This window comes from Ovis canadensis, chromosome 6 (assembly GCF_042477335.2).
Source record: "Ovis canadensis isolate MfBH-ARS-UI-01 breed Bighorn chromosome 6, ARS-UI_OviCan_v2, whole genome shotgun sequence".
NCBI classification, from domain to species: Eukaryota; Metazoa; Chordata; class Mammalia; order Artiodactyla; family Bovidae; genus Ovis; species Ovis canadensis.
The window spans coordinates 22,817,822-22,842,946 of record NC_091250.1 but is presented as its reverse complement, the minus strand read 5'-3'; the positions used below and the strand labels follow the sequence as shown (position 1 = coordinate 22,842,946).

The 25,125-nt window shown below is 37.8% G+C and overlaps 1 protein-coding gene across 3 annotated transcripts in view; it reads right to left on the bottom strand.

Moving 5' to 3' along the window:
* Positions 1–25,125, bottom strand: part of PRSS12 (serine protease 12) — an 82,735-nt gene that overhangs the window by 29,420 nt on the left and 28,190 nt on the right. For all 3 annotated transcript variants that reach the window (XM_069593397.1, XM_069593398.1, XM_069593399.1), the window contains 4 exons: positions 17,225–17,403; positions 15,036–15,177; positions 11,814–12,010; positions 7,136–7,277 (listed from right to left, as the gene is read on the bottom strand). In XM_069593397.1, the coding sequence (XP_069449498.1) occupies positions 7,136–7,277; positions 11,814–12,010; positions 15,036–15,177; positions 17,225–17,403 (660 nt within the window). The remainder of the gene's footprint in view (positions 1–7,135; positions 7,278–11,813; positions 12,011–15,035; positions 15,178–17,224; positions 17,404–25,125) is intronic.

The window sequence follows — 25,125 nt, the reverse complement described above, 5'->3', positions numbered from 1 at the left end:
TCTCCTGTGATTATACAGTGGAAGTGAAAATAGATTTAAGGGCCTAGATCTGATAGATAGAGTGCCTGATGAACTATGCAATGAAGTTCTTGACATTGTACAGGAGACAGGGATTCAGACCATTCCCATGAAAAGAAATGCAAAAAAGCAAAATGGCTGTCTGGGGAGGCCTTACAAATAGCTGTGACAAGAAGAGAGGCGAAAAGCAAAGGAGAAAAGGAAAGATATAAGCATCTGAATGCAGAGTTCCAGAGACTAGGAAGAAGAGATAAGAAAGCCTTCTTTAGCAATCAATGCATAGAAATTGAGGAAAACAACAGAATGGGAAAAACTAGAGATCTCTTCAAGAAAATTAGAGATACCAAGGGAACATTTCATGCAAAGATGGGCTCGATAAAGGACAGAAATGGTATGGACCTAATAGAAGCAGAAGATATTAAGAAGAGGTGGCAAGAATACACAGAAGAACTGTACAAAAAAGACCTTCATGACCCATATAATCACGATGGTGTGATCACTCATCTAGAGCCAGACATCCTGGAATGTGAAGTCAAGTGGGCCTTAGAAAGCATCACTACGAACAAAGCTGAGTGGAGGTGATGGAATTCCAGTTGAGCTATTTCAAATCCTGAAAGATCATGCTGTGAAAGTGCTGCACTCAATATGCCAGCAAGTTTGGAAAACTCAGCAGTGGCCACAGGACTGGAAAAGGTCGGTTTTCATTCCAATCCCAAAGAAAGGCAATGCCAAAGAATGCTCAAACTACCACACAATTGCACTCATCTCACATGCTAGTAAAGTAATGCTAAAAATTCTCCAAGCCAGGCTTCAGCAATACATGAAACGTGAACTTTCAGATGTTCAAGCCGGTTTTAGAAAAGGCAGAGGAACCAGAGAATTGCCAACATCCACTGGATCATGGAAAAAGCAAGAGAGTTCCAGAAAAACATCTATTTCTGCTTCATTGACTATGCCAGAGCCTTTGACTGTGTGGATCTCAATAAACTGTGGAAAATTCTGAGAGAGAAGGGAATACCAGACCACCTGACCTGCCTCTTGAGAAATCTGTATGCAGGTCAGGAAGCAACAGTTAGAACTGGACATGGAACAACAGACTGGTTCCAAATAGGAAAAGGTGTACGTCAAGGCTGTATATTGTCACTCTGCTTATTCAACTTCTATGCAGAGTACATCATGGGAAACGCTGGACTGGAAGAAACACAAGCTGGAATCAAGATTGCCAGGAGAAATATCAATAACCTCAGATATGCAGATGACACCACCCTTATGGCAGAAAGGGAAGAGGAACTCAAAAGCCTCTTGATGAAAGTGAAAGAGGAGAGTGAAAAAGTTGGCTTAAAGCTCAACATTCAGAAAACTAAGATCATGGCATCTGGTCCCATCACTTCATGGGAAATAGATGGGGAAACAGTGGAAGCAGTGGCAGACTTTATTTTTGGGGCTCCAAAATCAGATGGTGACTGCAGCCATGAAATTAAAAGATGCTTACTCCTTGGAAGAAAAGTTATGACCAACCTAGATAGCATATTCAAAACTAGAGACATTACTTTGCCAACTAAGGTCTGTCTAGTCAAGGCTATGGTTTTTCCAGTAGTCATGTATGGATGTGAGAGTTGGACTGTGAAGAAGGCTGAGCGCCGAAGAATTGATGCTTTTGAACTGTGGTGTTGGAGAAGACTCTAGAGAGTTCCTTGGACTGCAAGGAGATCCAACCAGTCCATTCTGGAGGAGATCAGGTCTGGGATTTCTTTGGAAGGAATGATGCTAAATCTGAAACTCCAGTACTTTAGCCACCTCATGCAAAGAGTTGACTCATTGGAAAAGACTATGATGCTGGGAGGGATTGGGGGCAGGAGGAGAAGGGGACGACAGAGGATGAGATGGCTGGATGGCATCACTGACTCGATGGACATGAATCTGGGTGAATCCTGGGAGTTGGTGATGGACAGGGAGGCCTGGCATGCTGCAATTCATGGGGTCACAAACAGTCAGATAGGACTGATCAACTGAACTGAACTGAACTGAATGTTTACTTATATTCTCTCTTTCTTAATCAGAATTGCCAGAAATTATTATCTCATTAATCTTTTTTAAAAAATGGAAATAATTGCTGATAAGTGCCTCTGTAATGAAGAGCAATTTGAAATTCAAATAGCCATAATTTGAAGAAAATTGAAAATTAATAACATCCTGAAACTAATATCCAAGATGATTCCCATCAGTTTTGGGTGTGAGGATGAGCAAAGGTAGAAAGCAAATAACAATAAGCTTAATGCCTTGATATTTTTCAAGAAGGGGAAATTACAGATAATTTGTGAAATTGGTAAGAAAATATCTGAAAATCTTTGCTAAAAATTTAAAGAGAATTTTTAGTAAAACAAGAATGCTGAAATTTCAGACAACTAGAGATAGCAAAGAAAGAATATTAGATTCCCTGTGAATCAAAAGCCAGAAGGTCATAAAAGAACCAAAAATAAAGCGTGATAGATAGCATAAAAAGTAGATGACAGATGGAAGTAAACATGTTGAAAATAAAATTAGACTCATTAAATAAACCAAAAGGATAATTTCTTAGCAATTTACCAATCAATGAACAAACTAAAGAGAATGTACCATTTTAGATATATCAGCAAGTAGAATTAGAGAATATTTTAACTAATAAAAGTACATAATTAGAGACATTCTCAAAGATATAGTGAAATCTAATACATTTTTCTTTGACTTTAAAAGAAATAATTAAAGACTGTGTCACCTATAGGGACTTCTGGGTTACAAGCATGAAGTAATTCATAGCTGATAATTTCAGTGAGACAATAGGCTCTAATACACAACGCTTTAAACTGAGACCTGGGTTTGGTCCCTGGGTTAGGAAGATCCCCTGGAGAAGGGAAAGGCCACCCACTCCAGTATTCTGGCCTGGAGAATTCCACAGACAGTCCATGGGGTCACAAAGAGTTGGACACGACTGAGCGACTTTCACTTCACTTCACTTCACTTCACTTCAACTGAGTATCAAGTCCTCCTGGAAGTAGATGATGATTTTCCAAGAGATATGGGAACTGATATGTAGATCATCAAAATCCATGTGTATTCTCTCCTCAAACTGGTCTTGCTAAGTCTTCAAAATTTCCCTTTTCCCACTACACTAAAAAAAGGCATGCCTTTCACTCAGCCAATCCAACCACAGTTCATTGCTCCAAGATTTAAAAGCCTCTGAAGTGGCCAAAAGAACAGTTCAAAACAAACGGTAGCAATGAAGCCTCCTGTTATCCAAGGACCCAAACCCCAACCCATCGGTCTAGGAAATGGGAGCTTTTGTCAACTTTTCTTTCTTACGTTGAAAAACCATTTATCAAATTTGTCGTTTTTAATTAGTTGTGTACCAGAAATCATAAAATCCTGATAGCAACATGTTAGAAGAATTTAATTTCTCTATCTCACTCTCTGCATGTGTACACACACACAGTTTTAAAAATATACTAACATTAGGATTCTGCGGGGAAAGAAAATTTAAACTAAAACTTCAAGGAGAAAAAGGAACTATGTAAAATTTGTGAAGGTCAAAGAAGAACATATTCATCTATTTTTTAAATGAATGACAGTATCAAAACACTATATTTATGTTCTACTGGATATAATTAAAAGAATAATGTAACTTCAACTTTTAAATGTCATATACAAATATGGCAGAAATTAAACTCTTTGCAGCTATTTAAACATAAGATTAAAAATTAGATACAGTTAGTTTTAGGTCTCTATTAAGGCAATAGGGATGGGCTTCCCAGGTAATGTTAGTGGTAAAGAAGCTGCCTGCCAGTGCTAGGAAATGTAAGAGATGCAGGTTCAATCCCTGGGTGGAGAAGATCCCCTGGAGGAGGGCACGGCAACCCACTCCAACATTCCTGTCTGGAGAGAAGCATGGTATTGCTGTCATGGACTGAGGCACATGGTGGGCTACAGTCCATAGGGTTGCCAAGAGTTGGGCACGACTGAAACGACGGAGCACACAGGCAAAGCAATAAGGATACACCCTTTGAAAACTCTTTTAAGGGATATAACTCTAATAAACACAGAGTGCAAGAGCAATGTCATATCGAAGCATGCACTAATGGAAGCACACAGAGTTCGAAAAGAATGGACTCTCCATCATGGTTATTCACTCCTAACAAGGTTAGCTGATAGCAACACATTCTCTCTCAACCCTCTAAAAACGATGTGCTCATATGCTAGACTGTCAGACATTATGTAACACACCATTCAAGGGTGTCTTTTACCTTCATTCTAAGTGCGTCTATATTAGTTACCACTCAGGTTCCTGATTCTTATTACTTCATTTCTGTTTCCTACATTATGAAAAAGCTATTTTAATTCTCAGTGTTTCCAAGTACTAACCTCAAGTGCAATATAGGTGGTGGGGGACAGTTCTCTGGTATTCTTATTAAGAAACCTCAAGTCTTCTGACATCTTCAAAGCTTTCTGGATTGATTTCTACAAATAAATGCTTTATTAAAGATTTTTAATAATTCAAAACAGACATGGAGAAAAAATCCCCTATTCTAATCACATACTTACTTATAAGTTCTTATATGAAATTCTATCTCCTCTCATAGGAAATTATAAAAACAAGTGTATGTTCAAATATATGTAGACTGATCAAAAGCTAAATGATTCTCTTCTAAATACTATTTGATGGCAAATTGTAGCTTGTACACTAGAAGATGACCATCCACTTTGTCATAGTAACATTAAATCACTGATTTATGTATTAAGATTTATTTTAGAAACAATTATAAACTAAGGGGCTTCCCTGGTGGTTTAGTGGTAAAGAGTCTGCCTGACAATGCAGGAGACATGGGTTCGATCCCTGATCCCAGAAGATTCTACATGCCAAGGAGCAAATAAGCCCCTGAGCCACAACTACGGAGCCTGCGCTCTGGAACCCAGGAGCCACACGACTGAGGCCACATGCTGCAGCTGCTGAAGTCGATGCACTCTAGAGCCTGTGCTCTGCGACAGGAGAAGCCACCACCACAAGAAGCCCGCATACCACTCCTGGAGAGCAACCCAGCTCGCCGCAGCTAGGGAAAGTCTGCACCACAAAGACCCAGCACAGCCAAAAATACACAAATAAATACTTTTAAAAATAAAACCCAGCATAAAGTAGGATCTTCTTTTAATGCTTTTCTTGATAATTGCTACAGAAATATTGTTGAAGATTTCTACAAACTTTGTTCACTCAGTCTAGATTGTTCTCACCTACATTCACCATTTGAGTTGAATGCAAAATGGACTACATGATACGCAAAAAGCAAGGAAAGATGTAGCAGGAAAGCAAAGTGAAAATGCATTGATGGATATCTGTACAATTTTTTTGCTCCTTAAATGTGACTTAGACACACAATTCAAGGATCATATTTGACCTTTTCTTTCACATTTTCCTTCGTACTTCCAAAGGTAACACTAGGTTTCCTGGATTACCTCTACGAAAAAAATAAAAGTAAGCCAAAAAATTAGTCTCAAGCAGCAATACACTTTAATGGCTGATTTTAGATAAATTCATTGAGAATGTAATCTAAGAACAATATGTGTGTGTGTATATATATATATATTTTTTTTTAAGGGAAAAACAAATGTTAGAAATGTAGTGAGCAAAGGAAACTTAAATTGTTGACTAAATTCATCTAATGTAGATTCTTCCTCCCTTATTCTATTACCCTATATTTTGAAAGTCAAAAATGTCACATACCACCGATTTTGGATACTGAAAAATCTATATTACAAATAATGAACCCACTGACTACAGAGCAATTGGAATGGCAACTAGGACCAAAACTGAGCAGTACATTGAAGTAGGATCTAAGTAGTTGAAAATAAACTTTGGGTTAAAGCTTTAGGGAAAAAATTGAATTTTCATCAAAATAGAAATAGTTTTAAAAATAAAAGTATATTCTGCATGGGAATAACCAGTTAAGTTTATCAATATTTAAGATACACATAGATGTGTAATTAAAGATATATTTTAAAATTCACACCACTATTAGCAATCCAAAATAAGCCAGGCTAATTATGTTTATTAGCTTAAATTTCATAGCCCTCTAAATTGGAACATATTCCACATATATTTGCAACTCCAAAATCAATCAGACTCTTCACCGTCATTTGTGGACATGCCTAAAGTCTCAAACAATTTTGAGTTTCCCAGTTGAGGTCTCACAGGAGATAAACTACCTTTTTTTAGTTCACCTCAAACTGGAAATAAGTGTCTATTTCCCATCTCACTTAATGCCACGTTTTTTATGCTATAACTCATGCCTGAATGAAGCCTAACACCATTTCCTTCATAAGGGACATCACAGCCTTCTTCATTCAGGAATACTAGACAGCACTGCAGCAAAATGCTTAGGGGCATTTTAAACAGAAATCATCAACAAAAAGGTGCAGAAATGCAGGGGAGGGGAAAGCATTAGTAGACTACAAAAAGGGCAACTGCTTGCAAGCATGAGAGTTAAAACAAGAAGGCAGACCGTCACTTGGTTTGACCTCAGGTCTAGAAGCAATGGCTCAGTGTTTCCTAACTTAAAGTTCACAGTGACTTTACAAATAACAAGAACCAACTGTAATTTCAGTAACAGCAGAATCCCTTATAAGGCTACTGTGTTGTGACATAAATCACAGAGAAAAGGTTAATACGTTTGGCTGACAGAAGCATTGTTATGAATGTTGTTGTTTTTGTTTAGTCGCTAAGTTCTGTCCGACTCTTTTGCGATCCCATGGACTGTAGCGGGCCAGGCTCCTCTGTCCATGAGATTTCCCAGGTAAGAATACTGGAGTGGGTTGCCATTTCCTTCTCCAGTGTTATGAATAATCAAGAGTTATTGGACTATTTGTTATTAGATAAAAGCTACATTTCTTAAGTAACATAACGTATATGTCTTATAACAGTATAGAAAAATTTAAACAGACTCTACTTCGTATTTCTTTACCATTCTGAATCAAGTCAGAATGCTGCCAGTATTTTCAACGGAATCATAAATACTAATTTTATACAAGAACAAGAGTAAAAAAAATCATACATTCTGTCAAGGAACCATCCCATATCATTAGGTTTTCTTACTTGTAGCCAAGCTGTCGACAGATCACAGTGGCATCCTCATCAGTCCACCCATCATCACAAACTGTTCCCCACTGGCCGTTGATAAAAACCTCCACTCGTCCTTCCTTCTCATTTTCTCCATCCATCAGTCTGATTGGAAAACCTAAGTCGCGCGTTAAAAGTAATACTCATTGTTACTTTTATAAGAGCCAAAACAACCAAACTGATGTTAAAGCATCAGAGACTTTATAAAATAGTATTTGCTTTTAAAATGAGCTAAATATTAGATGGACAGTGAGAGAGAGGACATACTGATTTAGGAAAAAAAAACAAAACTGTATCCACTTCTGCAGTATCTTTTGAAGCCTTGAGGTCAGAGTGCTTATCTTGCTCAACTTTATATTCCCCGCACTTGAAACAGTGCTTGGCATTACAGAGTACACATAACATCTGTTGTGCACACCTTGATTTTGGACTTCCAGATTCCAGAAGTGTGAGACAATAAATACCTGTTGTTTAAGCCACCCAGTGTGTGATCTGTTACAGTAGTCCAAGCAAACTAATACACTTTCTTTACATTATCTAGTTACTTGAAGGGTCTCCAGCTTGCACCTCTAAGATTGATAAGGATTCAAAGAATACCATCCAACATGGTGAAATTATCAGAACCTAAGGAGGTGATGTTGGAGAAGGCAATGGCACCCCACTCCAGTACTCTTGCCTGGAAAATCCCATGGGCGGAGGAGCCTGGTAGGCTGCAGTCCATGGGGTCACTAAGAGTTGGACACAACTGAACGGCTTCACTTTCACCTTTCACTTTCATGCACTGGAGATGGAAATGGCAACCCACTCCAGTGTTCTTGCCTGGAGAATCCCAGGGACAGGAAAGCCTGGTGGGCTGCTGTCTATGGGGTCACACAGAGTTGGACACGACTGAAGTGACTTAGCAGCAGCAGCAGCAGCAAGGAGGTGATGTAATCAGCTAACAAACCAAGTATCATTCAATCTGTGTTCAACCCCATGTATGTAATAACTAGATGACATTTTTTAACTGAAAGGAAACACACTGGCAAGACAGACACATCCTACTTTGATTCCTCGAACTCTTCTTTGTTGCCCCAGAGTTGCTGGCTCTCTAATCTCTGATCACACCCACTTCATGGAACAGGCATCATAGTGGAATCAATACAGCAAAGTCAAAATAACAGCCTTCTCTATGCGTTGTTTACATTAGCTAAAAAATTTTTGTAATAGGCATGTGAACATAACACAATATATTTAAAACTTTACATTTCTTATTATTGTATCTGAAATTTAGGGATTCTCTGCAAGAGGAGCAAGGGGAAAAGTGATTCTTAAAGAAAAAATTTAAAGAGATGAAATTCTTCAAGTTTTCATTTTTACACTTTTTAGATCTTTGGTGCAAAATTAAGAAATCATACACACATGGAATTAGATCTCCACATTCCATCCTAGTTGTTTTATGGGCAGTTTTTCACATTCCATAAAAATAAAAATGATGAAGTACTTTTAAAGCCTAAGTTGCATACTTTGTAAAAATAATATATACAATATTTCTGAACCTAATTTTAGCCATTCATTTTATTAAATCACTGGATTTTTGATGCTTGAAGGGAAACTGAATGACAGAAACCATTCTATTAATACTACCTCACTAAGTTCTTTTTGTTATAGCAATAATAACATACATGATTTATTTCTAAAATCTTAAAATGCTTGGGAAAACTAAACAGAGTATATAGTATCTTTCATTATATATCACAAACTCTGATTACAACAGAGTTTTCTTTATTTCAATTTTCCTATAAAACTGATTTAATACATTTTTTTAAGAAAATAATATTTTTCCTAAAAGAAAGATAAAATCTTTACACTGTAAAATTCAGAGACAATGAAGTGTGAAAGATATCTCTGTTAAGATTTAATACTCTGAACTTTAGAATTAATGCAGTATTGGTGGAGAGTAGTCTTAGGGCAATCAGGGCAAGTAAAAGATAGGATGAGATAGGATGTGGAAAATGTGATAATTATTTAATTTTTTAAAAAAGAATGCAGTATTAAAATAAGAAATCTACATATTTACCATCCCACAAATTTCCGCCAACTAACATAGGCATTAACTAACTACATTTGTACTAAATCACCTTTACTGACCTAGAATATTGTTTTTGAGCATTCCATCTACCACACACCTAAAATTAGGAAGTGTCTACTGAACTACTACTAATTTTGAGAAAAGTTTCATTCACAATTAAAGTTAACGTCAATGAGTTGCCTTCAAACAGTTGAATACTCTAATAGTCTAACAGCTCTTATCATAGCACCAAAGAAGTGAAAAAACTAAATTGTTTTTAAACTGCACCATTCCATGATCTCTTTGCAGTCCTTTTTGATAAGTGGGAAAGTAATGATCTCTTTGGATGAATAAATGGTAATCTGATTCTACTGCAACAGAATAATTTGGCTCAGATATAATGTTCTTTGGACAAATGAATAGTTAATATATTACCAAAATTAGGACCAAAGAATTCATAATAATGATCTCATATTTTATTAATAATTATCACCCTCAACTTTTTAAATTTTTAAAAAATATATCTATCAATATAATCTCAGAAAATTAAAGATTTTAAGGAAATTGAGAGGATTAGTTGTCCTAACTGTATGTGTATATTTAACCACACAGGTCTTCAGAGAACTGAGACTGTAGTATTTGGTATGCTTCCCAGGTGGTACTAGTAGTAAAGAACCCACCTGCCAATGCAGGAGAGAAAAGAGACGGGGCAGAGGGTTGGGGGGTGATGACCCAGGTGATACTGGGTTGGGAAGATCCCCTGGAGGAGGGCATGGCACCCCACTCCAGTATTCTTGCTTGGAGAGCCCCATGGACAGAGAAGCCTGGCAGGCTATAGTCCAAAGGGTTGCAAAAAGTCAGACACGACTGAAGTGGCTTAGAACACATGCATAGTATTTATAATACTTCATCACATGGAGTACTGATGGAATATGCCTGAATAGATCACTCCATGATCCAAATACCTGCTATCTGGGGCTAAGAGGTTCCATGTCTAGCAAACAGGCTCTATCTCTCCCAACCACATGTAATTACTCATCACATAATCCTAGCAGGGTCATAAATCCTTTATAGGAAGAAAGTAGCAAGGGAGGAGACCAAACAGAAACAATTTAAAATATGACCTATGAGGGACAGGGTAAAATGCTGTATTTCTACCTGGTATCATTAGCGCTAGATTAGTGGAGTACGTCACTATGATCTCACAGGTCAGAGTACAATGGGGAATCAACATACACTTTGACAAATTAAAGTATGTGTGCTTAACTGCATGCTCAGTCGTGTCGCACTCTTTGTGACCCCGTGGACTGCAGTCTGCCAGGCTCCTCTATCTGTGGAATTTTCCAGGCAAGATTACTGGAGTGGGTTGCCATTTCCTTTTCCATTTCCTTCCCGACCCAGGGATGAAGCCCACATCTCCTGCACTGGCAGGCAGATTCTTTACCACTGTGCCACCAGGGAATAGTTAATATTGTGAGATTCAATACATCCCATTATTTTATAATATGAGGATTCCAGCTTCACAGTCTCAAAACAGGAGGATATAAAAGGGGCTGACTCAAGCCTGAGGTGAGACTTAAGGACCACCGCTGGTTATTTCAACATTTATGTACCAAAAAATGCATGTATACATACAAACAGAGCTATGGTAGAGTCCTGGCAAGTCTTCTGAATATCTCCCTCTATACTTTTCATTCATATTTATTCTGGCCTCCTCATCAGATGTTAAGTCTGTCAAGGATATATAGTAGTTGCTCTCCGCTCACAAAAGGACCTTCATCTAAGAATATTTAAGGTCTTCTCTGTAGCTCAAATGGTAAAGAATCTGCCTGCAATGCAGGAGACCCAGGTTGGACCCCTGGGTTGGGAAGATCCCCTGGAAAAGGAAATGGCAATCCACTCCAGTATTCTTGCCTGGGACAGAGGAGCCTGGCAGGCTCCAGTCCATGGGGTCGAACAAGTTGGACATTGAGTGATTAACACTACACACGAATATTTTAGACTGTTAAATGAGCTAAGTATCTTTTATCTGACTATAAGTCTGAAGAAATTTGGAATGAGGGGATAATAAGTGATGCTGATGGGTTTTTAGTAACAGGATATCTTAGAAAGATAGGTGGGCTGTTTACTCCAATGAATCCACCTTGGGGTCCAGTGAGAAACTTGAAAGATCTGTGTTAGGACACAGCAACGGCTGGCTGGCAAGCAATGATTGACAAGGCCTCAGGACTAAAGACAAATGAATCATGGAGGGTGGGAAAGAGACCTCCTGTTTTGTTCTGATTTATTTTCAATCCTTTCTCAAATAGTTCATTAGAATTCAAGGTAAATGAAAGGCAGAATAAGTAACAATCAGTTGGGGAATGGACATTGCAGTTTCTTTCTTTTATGTTTCAGATACATGAGAAAAGTAGGCTCATGGGTAGAGAAAAATTAGGAGTAAAATTTTGTAACATTGACTCAAAAGACTATTTTTCTCTGAAATAAAATTACTAAAAATTAGAGCATCTGGGAAAATAGACTTGTTGAAAAGCCAGAGACCAGTGGCTAGACGTGCAGTGGCTACTGGAATATGAACAGTCAAGAGCTGTGGTAGGACCTCACCCAGGGAGACTCTGAATCCGTTCCCGCCGGGGTAGCAGGAGATGCCAACATCTTCCCGATGGGTGCAGTCATGCCTTCCCCAGGGTCCCCGCGAACACTGAAGGAAACTGGCTTCCTTTCCTGAGCAACTGATGCCTTCCAGCCATATGGGTCCCATGCTCTCTTCAAAGTGGTTTGCAGAGGCTTGTTTGCCATATCTGTGGCAATAAAACAAACATGCACACAACTGCTGTCTCTTGTTTCAAGGAACCACAAACCATAAAACAAGCAACCTCATTAAGTGTCATGACTTCAGAGGGTATTTGTTCTTTCTCCTATCCTGAGAACTCAGTTCTAACAGCAGTGTTCACTGTATCACATATTTTGATGATCTTAACAATGTTTGATTGATTGAATGGGTAACAAACAGATAATCCTATTCCCCCAACCATTCTTGTGTTTTGTCTACAATTTAACCCACCATCCAGAGAGAATGCAAACAGATAAATGTCAAATCCCTGACCGTGGAAATAACACAGCACCAGAAAGTGAGAACTCTTGTATCAGCCTCTGAAAGCCTTCTGAGTGCATTTGATTTCATTAGCTCTCTGAGCCTCTTTCCTATCCTGTCTTCCAAAATAAACCGTGTGAGGAATTTCCTGGTGGTTCAGCGGTTAGGACTCCACACTTTCACTGCCAAGGGTTGCAGGTTCAATTCCTGGTAGTGTAACTAAGATACTGAAAGCTGCATGACGCAGTCAAAGGAAACAAATAAACAAAAAATTAAAACAAAATGTATGTATTGGTTCAGTGATTTCTCAAGAATCATTCCAATCCATGATGAAACTTGGATTTTAACCAATCAAAATCAGAGTAATAACAGTGCTTTTTATAAGGTTACATAAATCTGAATTTTTTAACTTTCATGAATTATATTTGTGTTTCAATTGACTTTGTCACACTGCCCTACTGAAAAACCCCCAGTGCATTATAATATATATATGTATATATATATACACACATTGTAGAAATAGGAAAGATACACAAAATTAAAAATTACCAAATAAGTCAATCTCTACCTTCATTCATCTTGTCCCCAGTTTGGTTCTTTTGTTCTGTAAAATCCAAACAAACCTCCAGAAATCCCTGAGCTAAAAGATATCTGAAGTGTCTTTCAATTGGTCTATATAAATAATTAAACTCTAACTCATAAATTTTATGTTAGTCACTTTCATTCCATTTTATTATTTCTGTACTAAGAATATGAAGAGATCTTTCAGTCTGAAAGATGAATTTTCCTAATTTTTTCCCGTGCACTTATTCATTAAATTTATTTAACATGATGAACATTTCAATAAATTAAAACAATGCAACTTTCAATGTCATTCTAAGACTTCTATTTTGCTGACTAATCGATTCTTAGCTAGAAAAGTAATTATCCTAAATTCCATACTGCTATCACTTTCAGTTTACACCAGGTTTCCACAAAATGCAGCAATCTGATTACATTCGTTCATGTCAATTATGTAAGAGACAGCAAGTGGCCATTTTACTTTGGGATTTTGTTTGTATGAAGAAACCCAGAGTTCACCCTCTTTTTTTATTCCAAAAGAGCATTCTTTCAAAAATTCCTCTGTAAACTAAAATGTAAATGTAGCAGGCGCCTATTCTATCTTCTAACTCAATCATTTAGAATTTTAACAAATATTGAGAACACTTTCAGAACCATTAAGTTCTGATACTCTGTATATGCAAGAAAAACTGAATGTATCTGTGAAACAAAATAAAAAAATGGAGAAAAAAATCAGCATTTATTCAATTGTTTTCACTAATAAGGAAAATATGAGAACGGTATGAGAACAGTAAACTAATATTTTTGAATTTTTCTAAACTTGCGAAAATGGGATACAGTTCTCAGACTAACAGAGATTTACTCAGATGAAATGGCATTTTAAAGTAATTCTTATTAATTAAATATCAATATTTATTTGGCTAGCATGTCATAGCCCTTGACTTCATAATTATAATTAACTGCACTGCCCATGAAAATTCAAAATATTTGTCAATCTCATACATCCATACCTTTGTGATGTCATTATTTACAACAAGAAAATTTAAACTAATTTAAATATTAAGTAAATTATAATATGAACATCATCAGTTATGTTATCAAAAATTATGACTACAGTAATATAAAGGAAAAAAGTGAATAGTAAAATTATATATCTACTACTAGAGCTGTTACAAAGTTATACGCAAGTTTTAATAATGGAAAAATTGGGGGTAGTTTTTTATTTTCTCTTTTTCCAAACCTCTAAAATTTTATATTACTTTTACAACTTTAAAAATATATGTTTAAACATAGCTTGAATGTTTAGCTTCAATGAAAGCATATTTTTAAGTTTTAATAAATATTTGCAATTAATTCTATCTGAAGCTGAAATAATATAATTTTGCTTATTTCTTTTAAACATCAGACAATTACTTCAAGTATGACATAAAAACAGGGAAAATAAGAAAGAATGGGCATTCACAGGCTTCATTCAGATATTAGCTCAAAGGCATCATTTGCAATCACTTCAAGCAACTTAGGTCTTTACTGTGGAATGCATTATGTGTGTGACATGAAATATATTGCTCAAAGTGTGATACTCAGTTTTTAGGAGAATGAGGTCAAGGGTGAGTTCAAAAGGTCATCTCATGACAAGAAAGCTGTTTTTCTCAAATAAAAGTGATAATTATCATCACATTATGAGAAAGGAAATAATGTAATACCAAAGAATTTGACATTGAACTTCTCTGCAATTTTAAACACAGTGATGTTATTACTAACAACATCCAATAGCAGCAATGCATCAGAATAAAACTGATCTTTCACGGCATACAGTCTTACTTAAATAGACAGAACGGGACTTAAAAATCATCCATGGGGAAAAAAAAAAAATACATCATCCATGGCTCCAACCAGTTATTCAAGAAGAGGGGTGGTGGCAGGAAAGGCAAATGAGATAAACAGCAAGATATGGTTATTTATCATCAAAGAGAATGTTATTGTTTTTTAATTGCTGAACTTCCACATATAGATAGGTAGATAAGAGAGGTAGGAAGGTAGGTAGAATAGACAGGTAGATAATGATTGAGAATATATATTGTTAGTATTAGAGACATTACAAGTAAGGGTAAAAAACAAGACTTTCAAAAATATAGCTTGGCATTTAGCTATCTTGTATCAATAGATCTTACTTAAATCCCAGCTGCCGGCAAACCACATAGGTGTTAAGATCAGTCCAGCCGTCATCACAGACAGTTCCCCACTGTCCCCTGTGATACACCTCCAGGCGACCCTCGTGGGCGCCTTCACCACCTGCAAGTCTGATGACGCCATCTGCGACAAGAAGGAGACACGGAGACCGAGCAAATAATGACCAGAAAAGGCAGAGCAACATTTTAATTGCATGAGAAATATCATCCTACCCAGATCTCCCTCTGGGCCTTTTTTTAAACTCCTACTAGAATTGTCCTCGGTAGCTCGGACAGTAAAGAGTCTGCCTCCAATGCTGGAGATCTGGGTTCAATCCCTGGGTGGGGAAGATCCCCTGGAGAAGGAAACAGCACCCCTCTCCAGGACTCTTGCCTGGAGAATCCCATGGACAGAGAAGCCTGGTGGATTACAGTCCATAGGGTTGCAAAGAGTTGTTCACAGCTGAAGCGACTAAGCAGACAAAGAGAACTGTGCTCAGTGATCTGAGGTCATTAATGGGATTGTTTTTGAACAAAGTCATAACACATATCTGTCCTAACAAAATACTTTCCCTTTTATTTGTACTCCTGTGTCTAAGTCGAAAAATATACCCTGATATAATTCCAAAGTAATTATTTAGATTTCTCCAGATTAAATAATACTTGGGAAATTTCTTACAGCTTTAATCTCCTTAAGTATGAGCAACATTTGTCATTTAAATTTAAAAAGTATAAAAACACAGTAACTTTGAAATAGCTGAAAAATTTAACTGTGAATTAAAAAATACCGAAATATGAAGACAGAATAAGCTATTCTGGTTAAAGAGTGACCAGTCATGTCAAAGTATTTATTATTATTCCTTAGGCATTCATAAAGGATTCCCTGGTGGCTCAGATGGTAAAGAATCCACCTGCAGTGCAGGAGACCCAGGTTCGATTCCTGGGTCAGGAAGATCCCCTGGAGAACGGAATAAAAACTGGGATGCACGTTTTGCCTTTGTTCTTTTATCAATAATACAAATCTAAACTGAATCTTCTGAAATTAAATGAATACTTAATTCCCAGAAAATCCTGTAAAGAGCTTCTAAGCATATACACAATATAATAAATTCATTCCCCAAAAAGCATAAAAGGCCATTTCCATCCAAAATAATCCACTGTCCCTCCTCCCAAATGAAATACATAAATAATCTTGGGGGAAAGTCATCCTTTTCATGAATCTCTGGGATCATTCAAAGTAAATTAAGGTCTCCTAGCAACAGAATCATTATTAATGTAAAATTTCACTGTTTGCAAAGCATTGTTACACCTGTTACCTCATTTGACCACCCCAGCAACACTACAAGACTATCCTCATTTGAAAGAGGAGGAAATGGAGGCTCAAGAAGATGAAGTGCTCTGGCTTACAATCTGGTATAAATTTTCTATTTATTTTGTGTATAAATGTGTTATTCTAATCAAACAACAGTGTGTACAGAACTATGTAACTAAAAAAGTAGACCTTCAGCATTTCACAGTCTCTCAGAAGTATTTCATTTGACTTTTTTAAAGAAATATTAAAGCCCTAATTTTTTTCTCCAAGCTCTTTTTGCTGTAGAAACAACAGATTTGTGATGACCCAACTTCTCTTGCCCGTCCCTTTCTCTCTTCTTCCCCCCAAACATTTAAGTACATACCCATGCACTCATTTGTGCTCAGACATGTCCTTCTTGCAACACAAGACATAGCTTGACAAGCATGTTGTGATTTGGAACAGTCTGAACATTCAACACAGCAAAGGTTAACCTGGTTCTTTAATAGCGTGCTTTAATCAAAATCCCATCAAAATAGTTTACCAGCTATAAACACATTCTGAGAGTCAAGACAGGCTAATAAATGAATGGACTAAATATATAATACCTAACATCCTAAATTTATCATTGCACACTGATTCTGACTACTGGGTACTATATATTGCAACAAGATCATATGTTCTTAATTACTTTATAGGATTGTGTAGCTTTCAACTGAAAAACTCAGAAATATCTATAAATAAAGAGATAGCATTTTAATAAGTATATATTCTTTTTATGTCTTATTTGGGGGATTTATTTGTAAGTTCATTCAGTAATATCAGCTAAATTGAGGAGGGAAGTTAAGTCCAAATAGGGGTGAAGGCAAGAGTGGCTAGGTTGACAGGGTGAAGTTCCTACCTGTTAGAGGGGTACAGGACACTCCAGCATCTTCTTTATGGTCACAGTTATGCTCTCCCCAGGAACTCTTCGGACACTGCTCAATAGAAAGCTCATTCCCGGTGCAGCGTACCTCATCCAACATTACCGGGCCAGACCCTTCCCCAAAATACGCCTGATTCCATGCTTTGGCAATGCCACTGAACAAACATAAGAACATAAGTCAGATGACAGGTTAGTCTGACCCGTTTCTTCTTTTGCCTCTGGCAAAGGTAAACTTATGATTAATTTGTAATTTTCCTTATCAATTCACTCCATTGTAGCTATCCTGGTCCATAAAGTACCAAATAAGAATGAAAGAGCTACAGCCAGAATCTGGGGCCCTGATGACTATGGAACCACTTTGTACCAACCTTGTCATCTCTGGTCTCCGGAGAGAAAAATAAGACTCTTGTCTTTGTTGTTGTTGTAAGTCACCCAGTCATGTCTGACCCTTTGCGACCCCATGGACTGCAGCACACCAGGCCTCCCTGTCCATCACCATCGCCTGAAGTTTGCCCAAGTTCATCTTCATTGCATCAATGATGCCAGCCAGCCATCTCATCCTCTGATGCCCTCTTCTTCTGCCCTCAATCTTTACCACCATCAGAGATTTTTCCAATGAGTCAGCTGTTCACATCAGATGACCAAAATACTGGAGTTTCAGCTTCAGCATCAGTCCATCCAACAAGTATTCAGGGTTGACTTCCCTTAAGATTGACTGGTTTGACTTTGCTGTCCAAGGGACTTTCAGGAATTTTCTCCAGGACCACAATTTGAAAGCATCAATTCTTTGGCGCTCTGCCTTCTTTACGGTCAACTTCTCACAACCGGACATGACCACTGGGAAGACCATCTCTTTGACCACATGGACCTTTGTCGGCAGAGTAATGTCTCTGCTTTTCAACACACTGCCTAGGTTTGTCACAGCTTTCCTGCCGAGTAGCAAACATCTACTGATTTCATGGCTGCAGTCACTGTCCACAGTGATTTTGGAGGCCAAGAAGAGGAAACCTGTCACTATTTCCACTATTTCCCCCTCTATTTGCCATGAAGGAATGGGGCTGGATGCCATGTTCTTAGCTTTTTTAATATTTAGTTTTAAGCCAGCTCTTTCACTCTCCTCCTTTGCCTTCATCAAGAGGCTCTTTAGTTCCTCTTTGCTTTCTGCCATTAGACTGGTATCATCCGCATATCTGAGGTTGTTGATGTTTCTGCCTATTTTGATTCCAGCTTGTAACTCATCCAGCCTGACATTTCTCATGTCTTGTTTAAGCCACGGTTATTTTCAGTTCTCTATTGCTCATGGGCAAACATCTCTTCACTCAAATTTATTTAACTAAATTTACTTCTCTCACAATTCAAAGTGATATCATATTCTCTAGAACCCCAGATTTCAATGAAGAAGATCATGTTTGCCTGTCAAAATGATAAATGACTTCAGAAATTGCATCTTCAGCCCTTTTCAGCCATTTAATTCCTAGACCAGAGTATTTATACTTTTAGTTTGCTTTCCAAGATACTGCATCTATTCCCCATTATTTAAGTTGCCTTTTTCTCCTTACATTATAACTATCTTGAGAATTTAAAACCAAAACAGGAATGCAATTTTGATATATGTAATTCAAATTTTACTATCCAGAAATAAGGTTTTATCGGAACAAAGCCACACTCATTCCCAAATTATTGTCTGTGGCTGCTTTTGCACTACACAAAAGCTCAGTGGAGTAATTGGAAAGTCGAAAGTACTCACTATGTGTCCCTTTACGGAAAATGTTTGTTGACCCTTGCTCTAGAGGAAAGAGACTAATGAAAGCAAATATGGAAACTGATTTAGAGAACACTGAAGGCTGGAGAACGGAAGCATAGGAGACAGGGTGATTAACGCAGGTCATGGGGAGCCGGAGAGGAAAGCTCTGGAGAAAAGCAGAGTAACCGTCTCCTTGGATCTCTGCCCTGTGACAACTGCTAGAAAAGAAGCAGATCTGTTAAAGACAATTTCAGTGAGTATAATTCCTTGAGGCAAGATTAGGTGCTAACATAAAACAAGGGACCAATATGAGAGAAAACAAAATTTGATCCCAAACTCGGAAACAAAAAATAAACTCCAGATGGTTTAAAAATCTAAATAGAAAGAAGGGAAAAAAAGGGAGGAAGGAGGGAAAGAGGAAGACAAGATGACTAAAAAGTTAATACAATGCAATGAAATAATAAGAACATAGTTCTTGTAACCCTTGTAATAAGGGAATTTCCTGAGCAAAATAAAAAACAGAGAAATCAGAAAACAAAGATGAAAAAAAGTTAAACTTATAAATTTGAACTATGCAATAAATAAACCAAACACATAAATTTGAACTATTGTATAGCAAAATACACCACAGTCAGATCAAAAGGCAAAGTAGGTGAAAGATATATTTGTAAAATATAACAGCAATCAAAGAAAAACAATTCTTAGAAGTAAATAATCATAATTTATTATTATCATAATAAAAGACAAAACGACCAACATCAAAAATAGGGTAATGGAGAGAAACAAGCTATTTACAGAGGAAGAAATACCCATGGCCACTGAGCATACGCTAAGATGCTCAACTTACAATAATGAAATTAAAACAGTAAGAATGCATTTTTACATGTCCTTAAAATCCTTTGCACTAAAAATCTAGGCTAAAAGATTAAAAACTAAAGGCTTTCTATTCCCAAGAAAAAAATAACAAAGGTAAAATACTCATTACTTGAGAGTGACTTGAGGCAGGCTGGACAGAGTAAATGAAACACACTGCATTTCAAATATGTCAAAGATGTGGTAGAGGTTCTATGAAAAAGCAAAAGGCCCAATTAATAGCCTCTAAACTGTGTTCCTTCATTAAGGGAGGACAATAGATGGGAGATCAGAAGCCCGGGACAATGACTCTGGAGAAAATTATCTATGTTACAATGCAGCCTTAAAACATCATTTGAGTGTTTTATTTTCTTCCTTATGTATCTCCATATTTTCCATTGTTTACAACCATTATTTTAATGATCACAAAAATCTTTAAACTAATCAGAAAAATTAATGCAATAAATTCAAGAACCAAAACAAAAAAACACTAACTAAGAAACCATGATGTAAAACAAACTCGGTTTCCCAGCTAATTTTTGAGTTTATTAAAAATTAAGATGATATTTATAAATACACACAGTCCTTCAGCCTATTTCCTGGTGCCCTGGAATGTACTGGCTTTCAGGGGAATACCAAAGAAATGGATAACTCTGCCCTTCAAGAGATTGTCTAATACCAGGGAGAGCAACGTAAAACTCATGGTTTGTTAAAGGCTAAGGAGGACATCAAGGCTGTATATTGTCACCCTGCTTATTTAACTTATATGCGGAGTACACCATGAGAAACGCTGGACTGGAAGAAACACAAGCTGGAATCAAGACTGCCGGGAGAAATATCAATAACCTCAGATATGCAGATAACACCACCCTTATGGCAGAAAGTGAAGAGGAACTTAAAAGCCTCTTGATGAAAGTGAAAGAGGAGAGTGAAAAAGTTGGCTTAAAGCTCAACATTCAGAAAACAAAGAACATGGCAACTGGTGCCATCACTTCATGGGAAATAGATGGGGAAACAGTGGACACAGTGTAAGACTTTATTTTGGGGGGCTCCAAAATCACTGCAGATGGTGACTGCAGCCATGAAACTAACAGACGCTTGCTCCTTGGAAGAAAAGTTATGACCAACCTAGACAGCATATTCAAAAACAGAGACATTACTTTGCCGACTAAGGTCCGTCTAGTCAAGGCTATGGTTTTTCCAGTAGTCATGTATGGATGTGAGAGTTGGACTGTGAAGAAGGCTGAGCGCCGAAGAATTGATGCTTTTGAACTGTGGTGTTGGAAAAGACTCTTGAGAGTTCCTTGGACTGCAAGGAGATCCAACCAGTCCATTCTGAAGGAGATCAACCCTGGAATTTCTTTGGAAGGAATGATGCTAAAGCTGAAACTCCAGTACTTTGGCCACCTCATGCGAAGAATTGACTCATTGGAAAAGACTCTGATGCCAGGAGGGATTGGAGGCAGGAGGAGAAGGGGACGACAGAGGATGAGATGGCTGGATGGCATCACTGACTCGATGGACGTGAGTCTGAGTGAATTCCGGGAGATGGTGATGGACAGGGAGGCCTGGCGTGCTGCGATTCATGGGGTCGCAAAGAGTCAGACACGACTGAGCGATTGAACTGAATTGAGCTTGAATAGACAAAGAATTGAGTCAGGCAATTCTATTGTATAAAAGAATTACTTGTTAGGATATAAAAGATTGGTTCTTTGACCGCAAATATCATTTTGTGACACATAACATTTGGATGAAAAACTCATTTTTACTGGTCAATAGTCCATATTTCTTTCTGGAAAACAATCCCCTCTATCTCCAAAAATGACATTTTGAATACTAAATGATTACTGTATGCCAGATGCTGGTCTAAGAGCTTCAAATGTATTAACTCTTTCAATCCTCCCTACAACCCCATGATGTTATTATCCACTGTTTACAGATAAGGAAACTGAGGTGCAGAAGTTAAACAATTTGCCCAGCATTGGAAATGGCAGCCCACTCAAGTGTTCTTGCCTGGAGAATCTTAGGGATGGGGGAGCCTGGTGGGCTGCTGTCTATGGGGTCGCACAGAGTCGGACACGACTGAAGCGACTTAGCAGGAGCAGCAGATGGTAAAACGTGTCTGGCTTTAGAGCAGACTCTGAAACACTTTGCTTTCTTTCAGTCTCATGGGGCATTTTCAGTGAGGTGTCTATGGCACATTAATATATAGTCTGTTTAAAACATGCTCATCATCAATTTCCGTTTACAATAAACTTTTCTCTCTTGACTTCCCTATTTCTTTCAGCCTAAATTCATATTTATTCTTATTAATACCTGCCTATTTTGCAAACAGGGTAACATGAAAGGAAAAATCCTACTTTGGGAGCCATAAATCTCAAGATTCTGGCCCTTACTCACAGTATAACTTGGGGACTTTGAGTAATCTCAGAGAGCCTAACTTTCTCATCTGTTAAATAAGGCCTCTTTTCTGCTCAATAATTTGACACACCAATAATGTTACGTCAAGGCTGTATATTGTCACCTTGCTTATTTAACTTCTATGCAGAGTACATCATGAGAAACGCTGGACTGGAATAAATACAAGCTGGAATCAAGACTGCCAGGAGAAATATCAATAACCTCAGATATGCAGATAACACCACCCTTATGGCAGAAAGTGAAGAGGAACTCAAAAGCCTCTTGATGAAAGTGAAAGAGGAGAGTGAAAAAGTTGGCTTAAAGCTCAACATTCAGAAAACAAAGATCATGGCATCTGGTCCCATCACTTCATGGGAAATAGATGGGGAAACAGTAGAAACAGTGTCAGACTTTATTTTTGGGGCTCCAAAATCACTGCAGATGGTGACTGCAGCCATGAAATTAACAGACGCTTACTCCTTGGAAGGAAAGTTATGACCAACCTAGACAGTATATTCAAAAGCAGAGACATTACTTTGCCGACTAAGGTCCATCTAGTCAAGGCTATGGTTTTTCCTGTGGTCATGTACGGATGTGAGAGTTGGACTGTGAAGAAGGCTGAGCGCCGAAGAATTGATGCTTTTGAACTATGGTGTTGGGGAAGACTCTTGAGAGTCCCTTGGACTGCAAGGAGATCCAACCAGTCCATTCTGAAGGAGATTAACCCTGGGATTTCTTTGGAAGGAATGATGCTAAAGCTGAAACTCCAGTACTCTGGCCACCTCATGCGAAGAGTTGACTCATTGGAAAAGACTCTGATGCTGGGAGGGATTGGGGGCAGGAGGAGAAGGGGACGACCAAGGATGAGATGGCTAGATGGCATCACGGACTCGATGGACGTGTCTGAGTGAACTCCGGGAGATGGTGATGGACAGGGAGGCCTGGCGTGCTGCGATTCATGGGATCACAAAGAGTTCGACATGACTGCGCGACTGAACTGAACTGAACTGAGTAATGTTTGTAAAATATTTTTTAAATTAATAAGCAATGAAATGAGAACAAATAAATATTTTAAAAGAGTATGAGAAGAATTTTTATTTTGACCACTGAATAATATGGTTCTGTAAGATAATTTTATAGCCAAAAAAACACCTATTGTTCAAAAATTTAAATTCTTATGTATATTATGGCATATCCACAGAATAAAATATGATGTGACAGTTCCATGAGCAGCTACACTTTTAAGAGTTCTGAAAGACATAGGAAATGCTTCAATGTTAAGTGCACAAAAAGAACCCCAATTAAAATGTCTCTACCTGGAACTTCACTGCATATGTATGCATTCTCAAGTTCAATTTTCTAACCCTTGGCTGCTTCCTTTCCTGATCCTCATGTTTCTCTAAGTTCTGAGTTAATCAAATTTAAATATCTTAAGTACAGTTATTCCTTTTGTGTTTTAGGAAGCTTGCCAGCTACCAAAATCTACAGCCACCATTAAAAGAGGAGGGTCCACAAAGACAGCATCTCACAAAGAAATTGTCACCAGTACTCCAGGGAGGCATAACATAGTTTCCCTTTGGGAATTCAACAAAGCAAGTACCACTGAGATGAAACATGTAACATTAAAAATTATTTCATCTGAAAGTACTGTGCCTTTAAGTGAGCAAAACAAATTCCAGAGGAAGAGCAGTTGCAGAATACTGCTATGATGCAAGCTTATGAGAGAAGTATAAAAGCAAAGGAAAGAAAAACAAAGCAAACGAACAGCATCAGCTCAGAGCCTATGGTACTTATAATAAAAAAAAAACTCCACCAAGGTAGATTGTTGGTTACTACACAGGCTTGTGGAAGATTGTTGCTGTCTTGAATATTTGAATATAGTTTTCCCTTTCACCATTTCTCTAAACACAAATCTCCCTCATTCAAAAGACAGCAATGAGCAAATGCTTAAGAAAGATGTAAACACTTTACTCAACCCACACATATGTTCAACATTAATAGAGTCTTCCTTGTGATTCTATCTCTACATTCTTTCCAGGTAGTAGACTACTGTTTGTCAACACAGTCTTTGTTTAAGAACTGTTTATCTAAGTGGAAAAAAAAAAGAATCTTGGCTGTCAAGAAAGAACTCTACATTACAACATGAATTTTTAGAATCACGTTTACAACTATGAAAGTGAAACTGTTAGTTGCTCAGTGGTATTCAACTCTTTGCGACCCTATGGACTATAGCCTGCCAGACTCCACTGTCCATGGAATTCTCCAGGGAAGAATACTGGAGTGGATAACCATTTCCTCCTCCAGGGGATCTTCCCAACCCAGGAATCGAACCCACGTCTCTTGAGTATCCTGCATTAGCAAGTGGGTTCTTTACCAGTAGCGCCACCTGGGAAGCAAATACTTGAGTGATGTTTATCTAATCAAACTTTTGGATCTAGCCTCCCATTTCAGAAGTTACAAGAACCAGAGGAGTAAGCTAACTGACACCAGGAGGAAGAAATGAGACCAATCCAGAAGGTAGGATATTCTACAAAACAACTGGTGTTTGGTCTCTGCAACAAGTCAGTGTTAGGACAAACAAGAGAATGTTCTGGATTAAAAGACTGGGGACACAACATTCAGATGCACCACAAGGCCCTGGGCTAAGTTCTGCTACAGAGAAACCACCTGCCAAGGACATGGTGGGAACACCGATGGAAATCTGAGTATGACAGGATATCAGACAATGTAAGAATGATTACCTCTTACATTAGTTGTGATGATAATTTGGCTATGTAGGGCAATGTTCTTATTTTTAAAAGGGGCACACTTAAGTATTTACAGGTAAAATGTTGAAAAAACTTTATTTTGTTTTAAAATACTTTAATATTAACCTACAGTT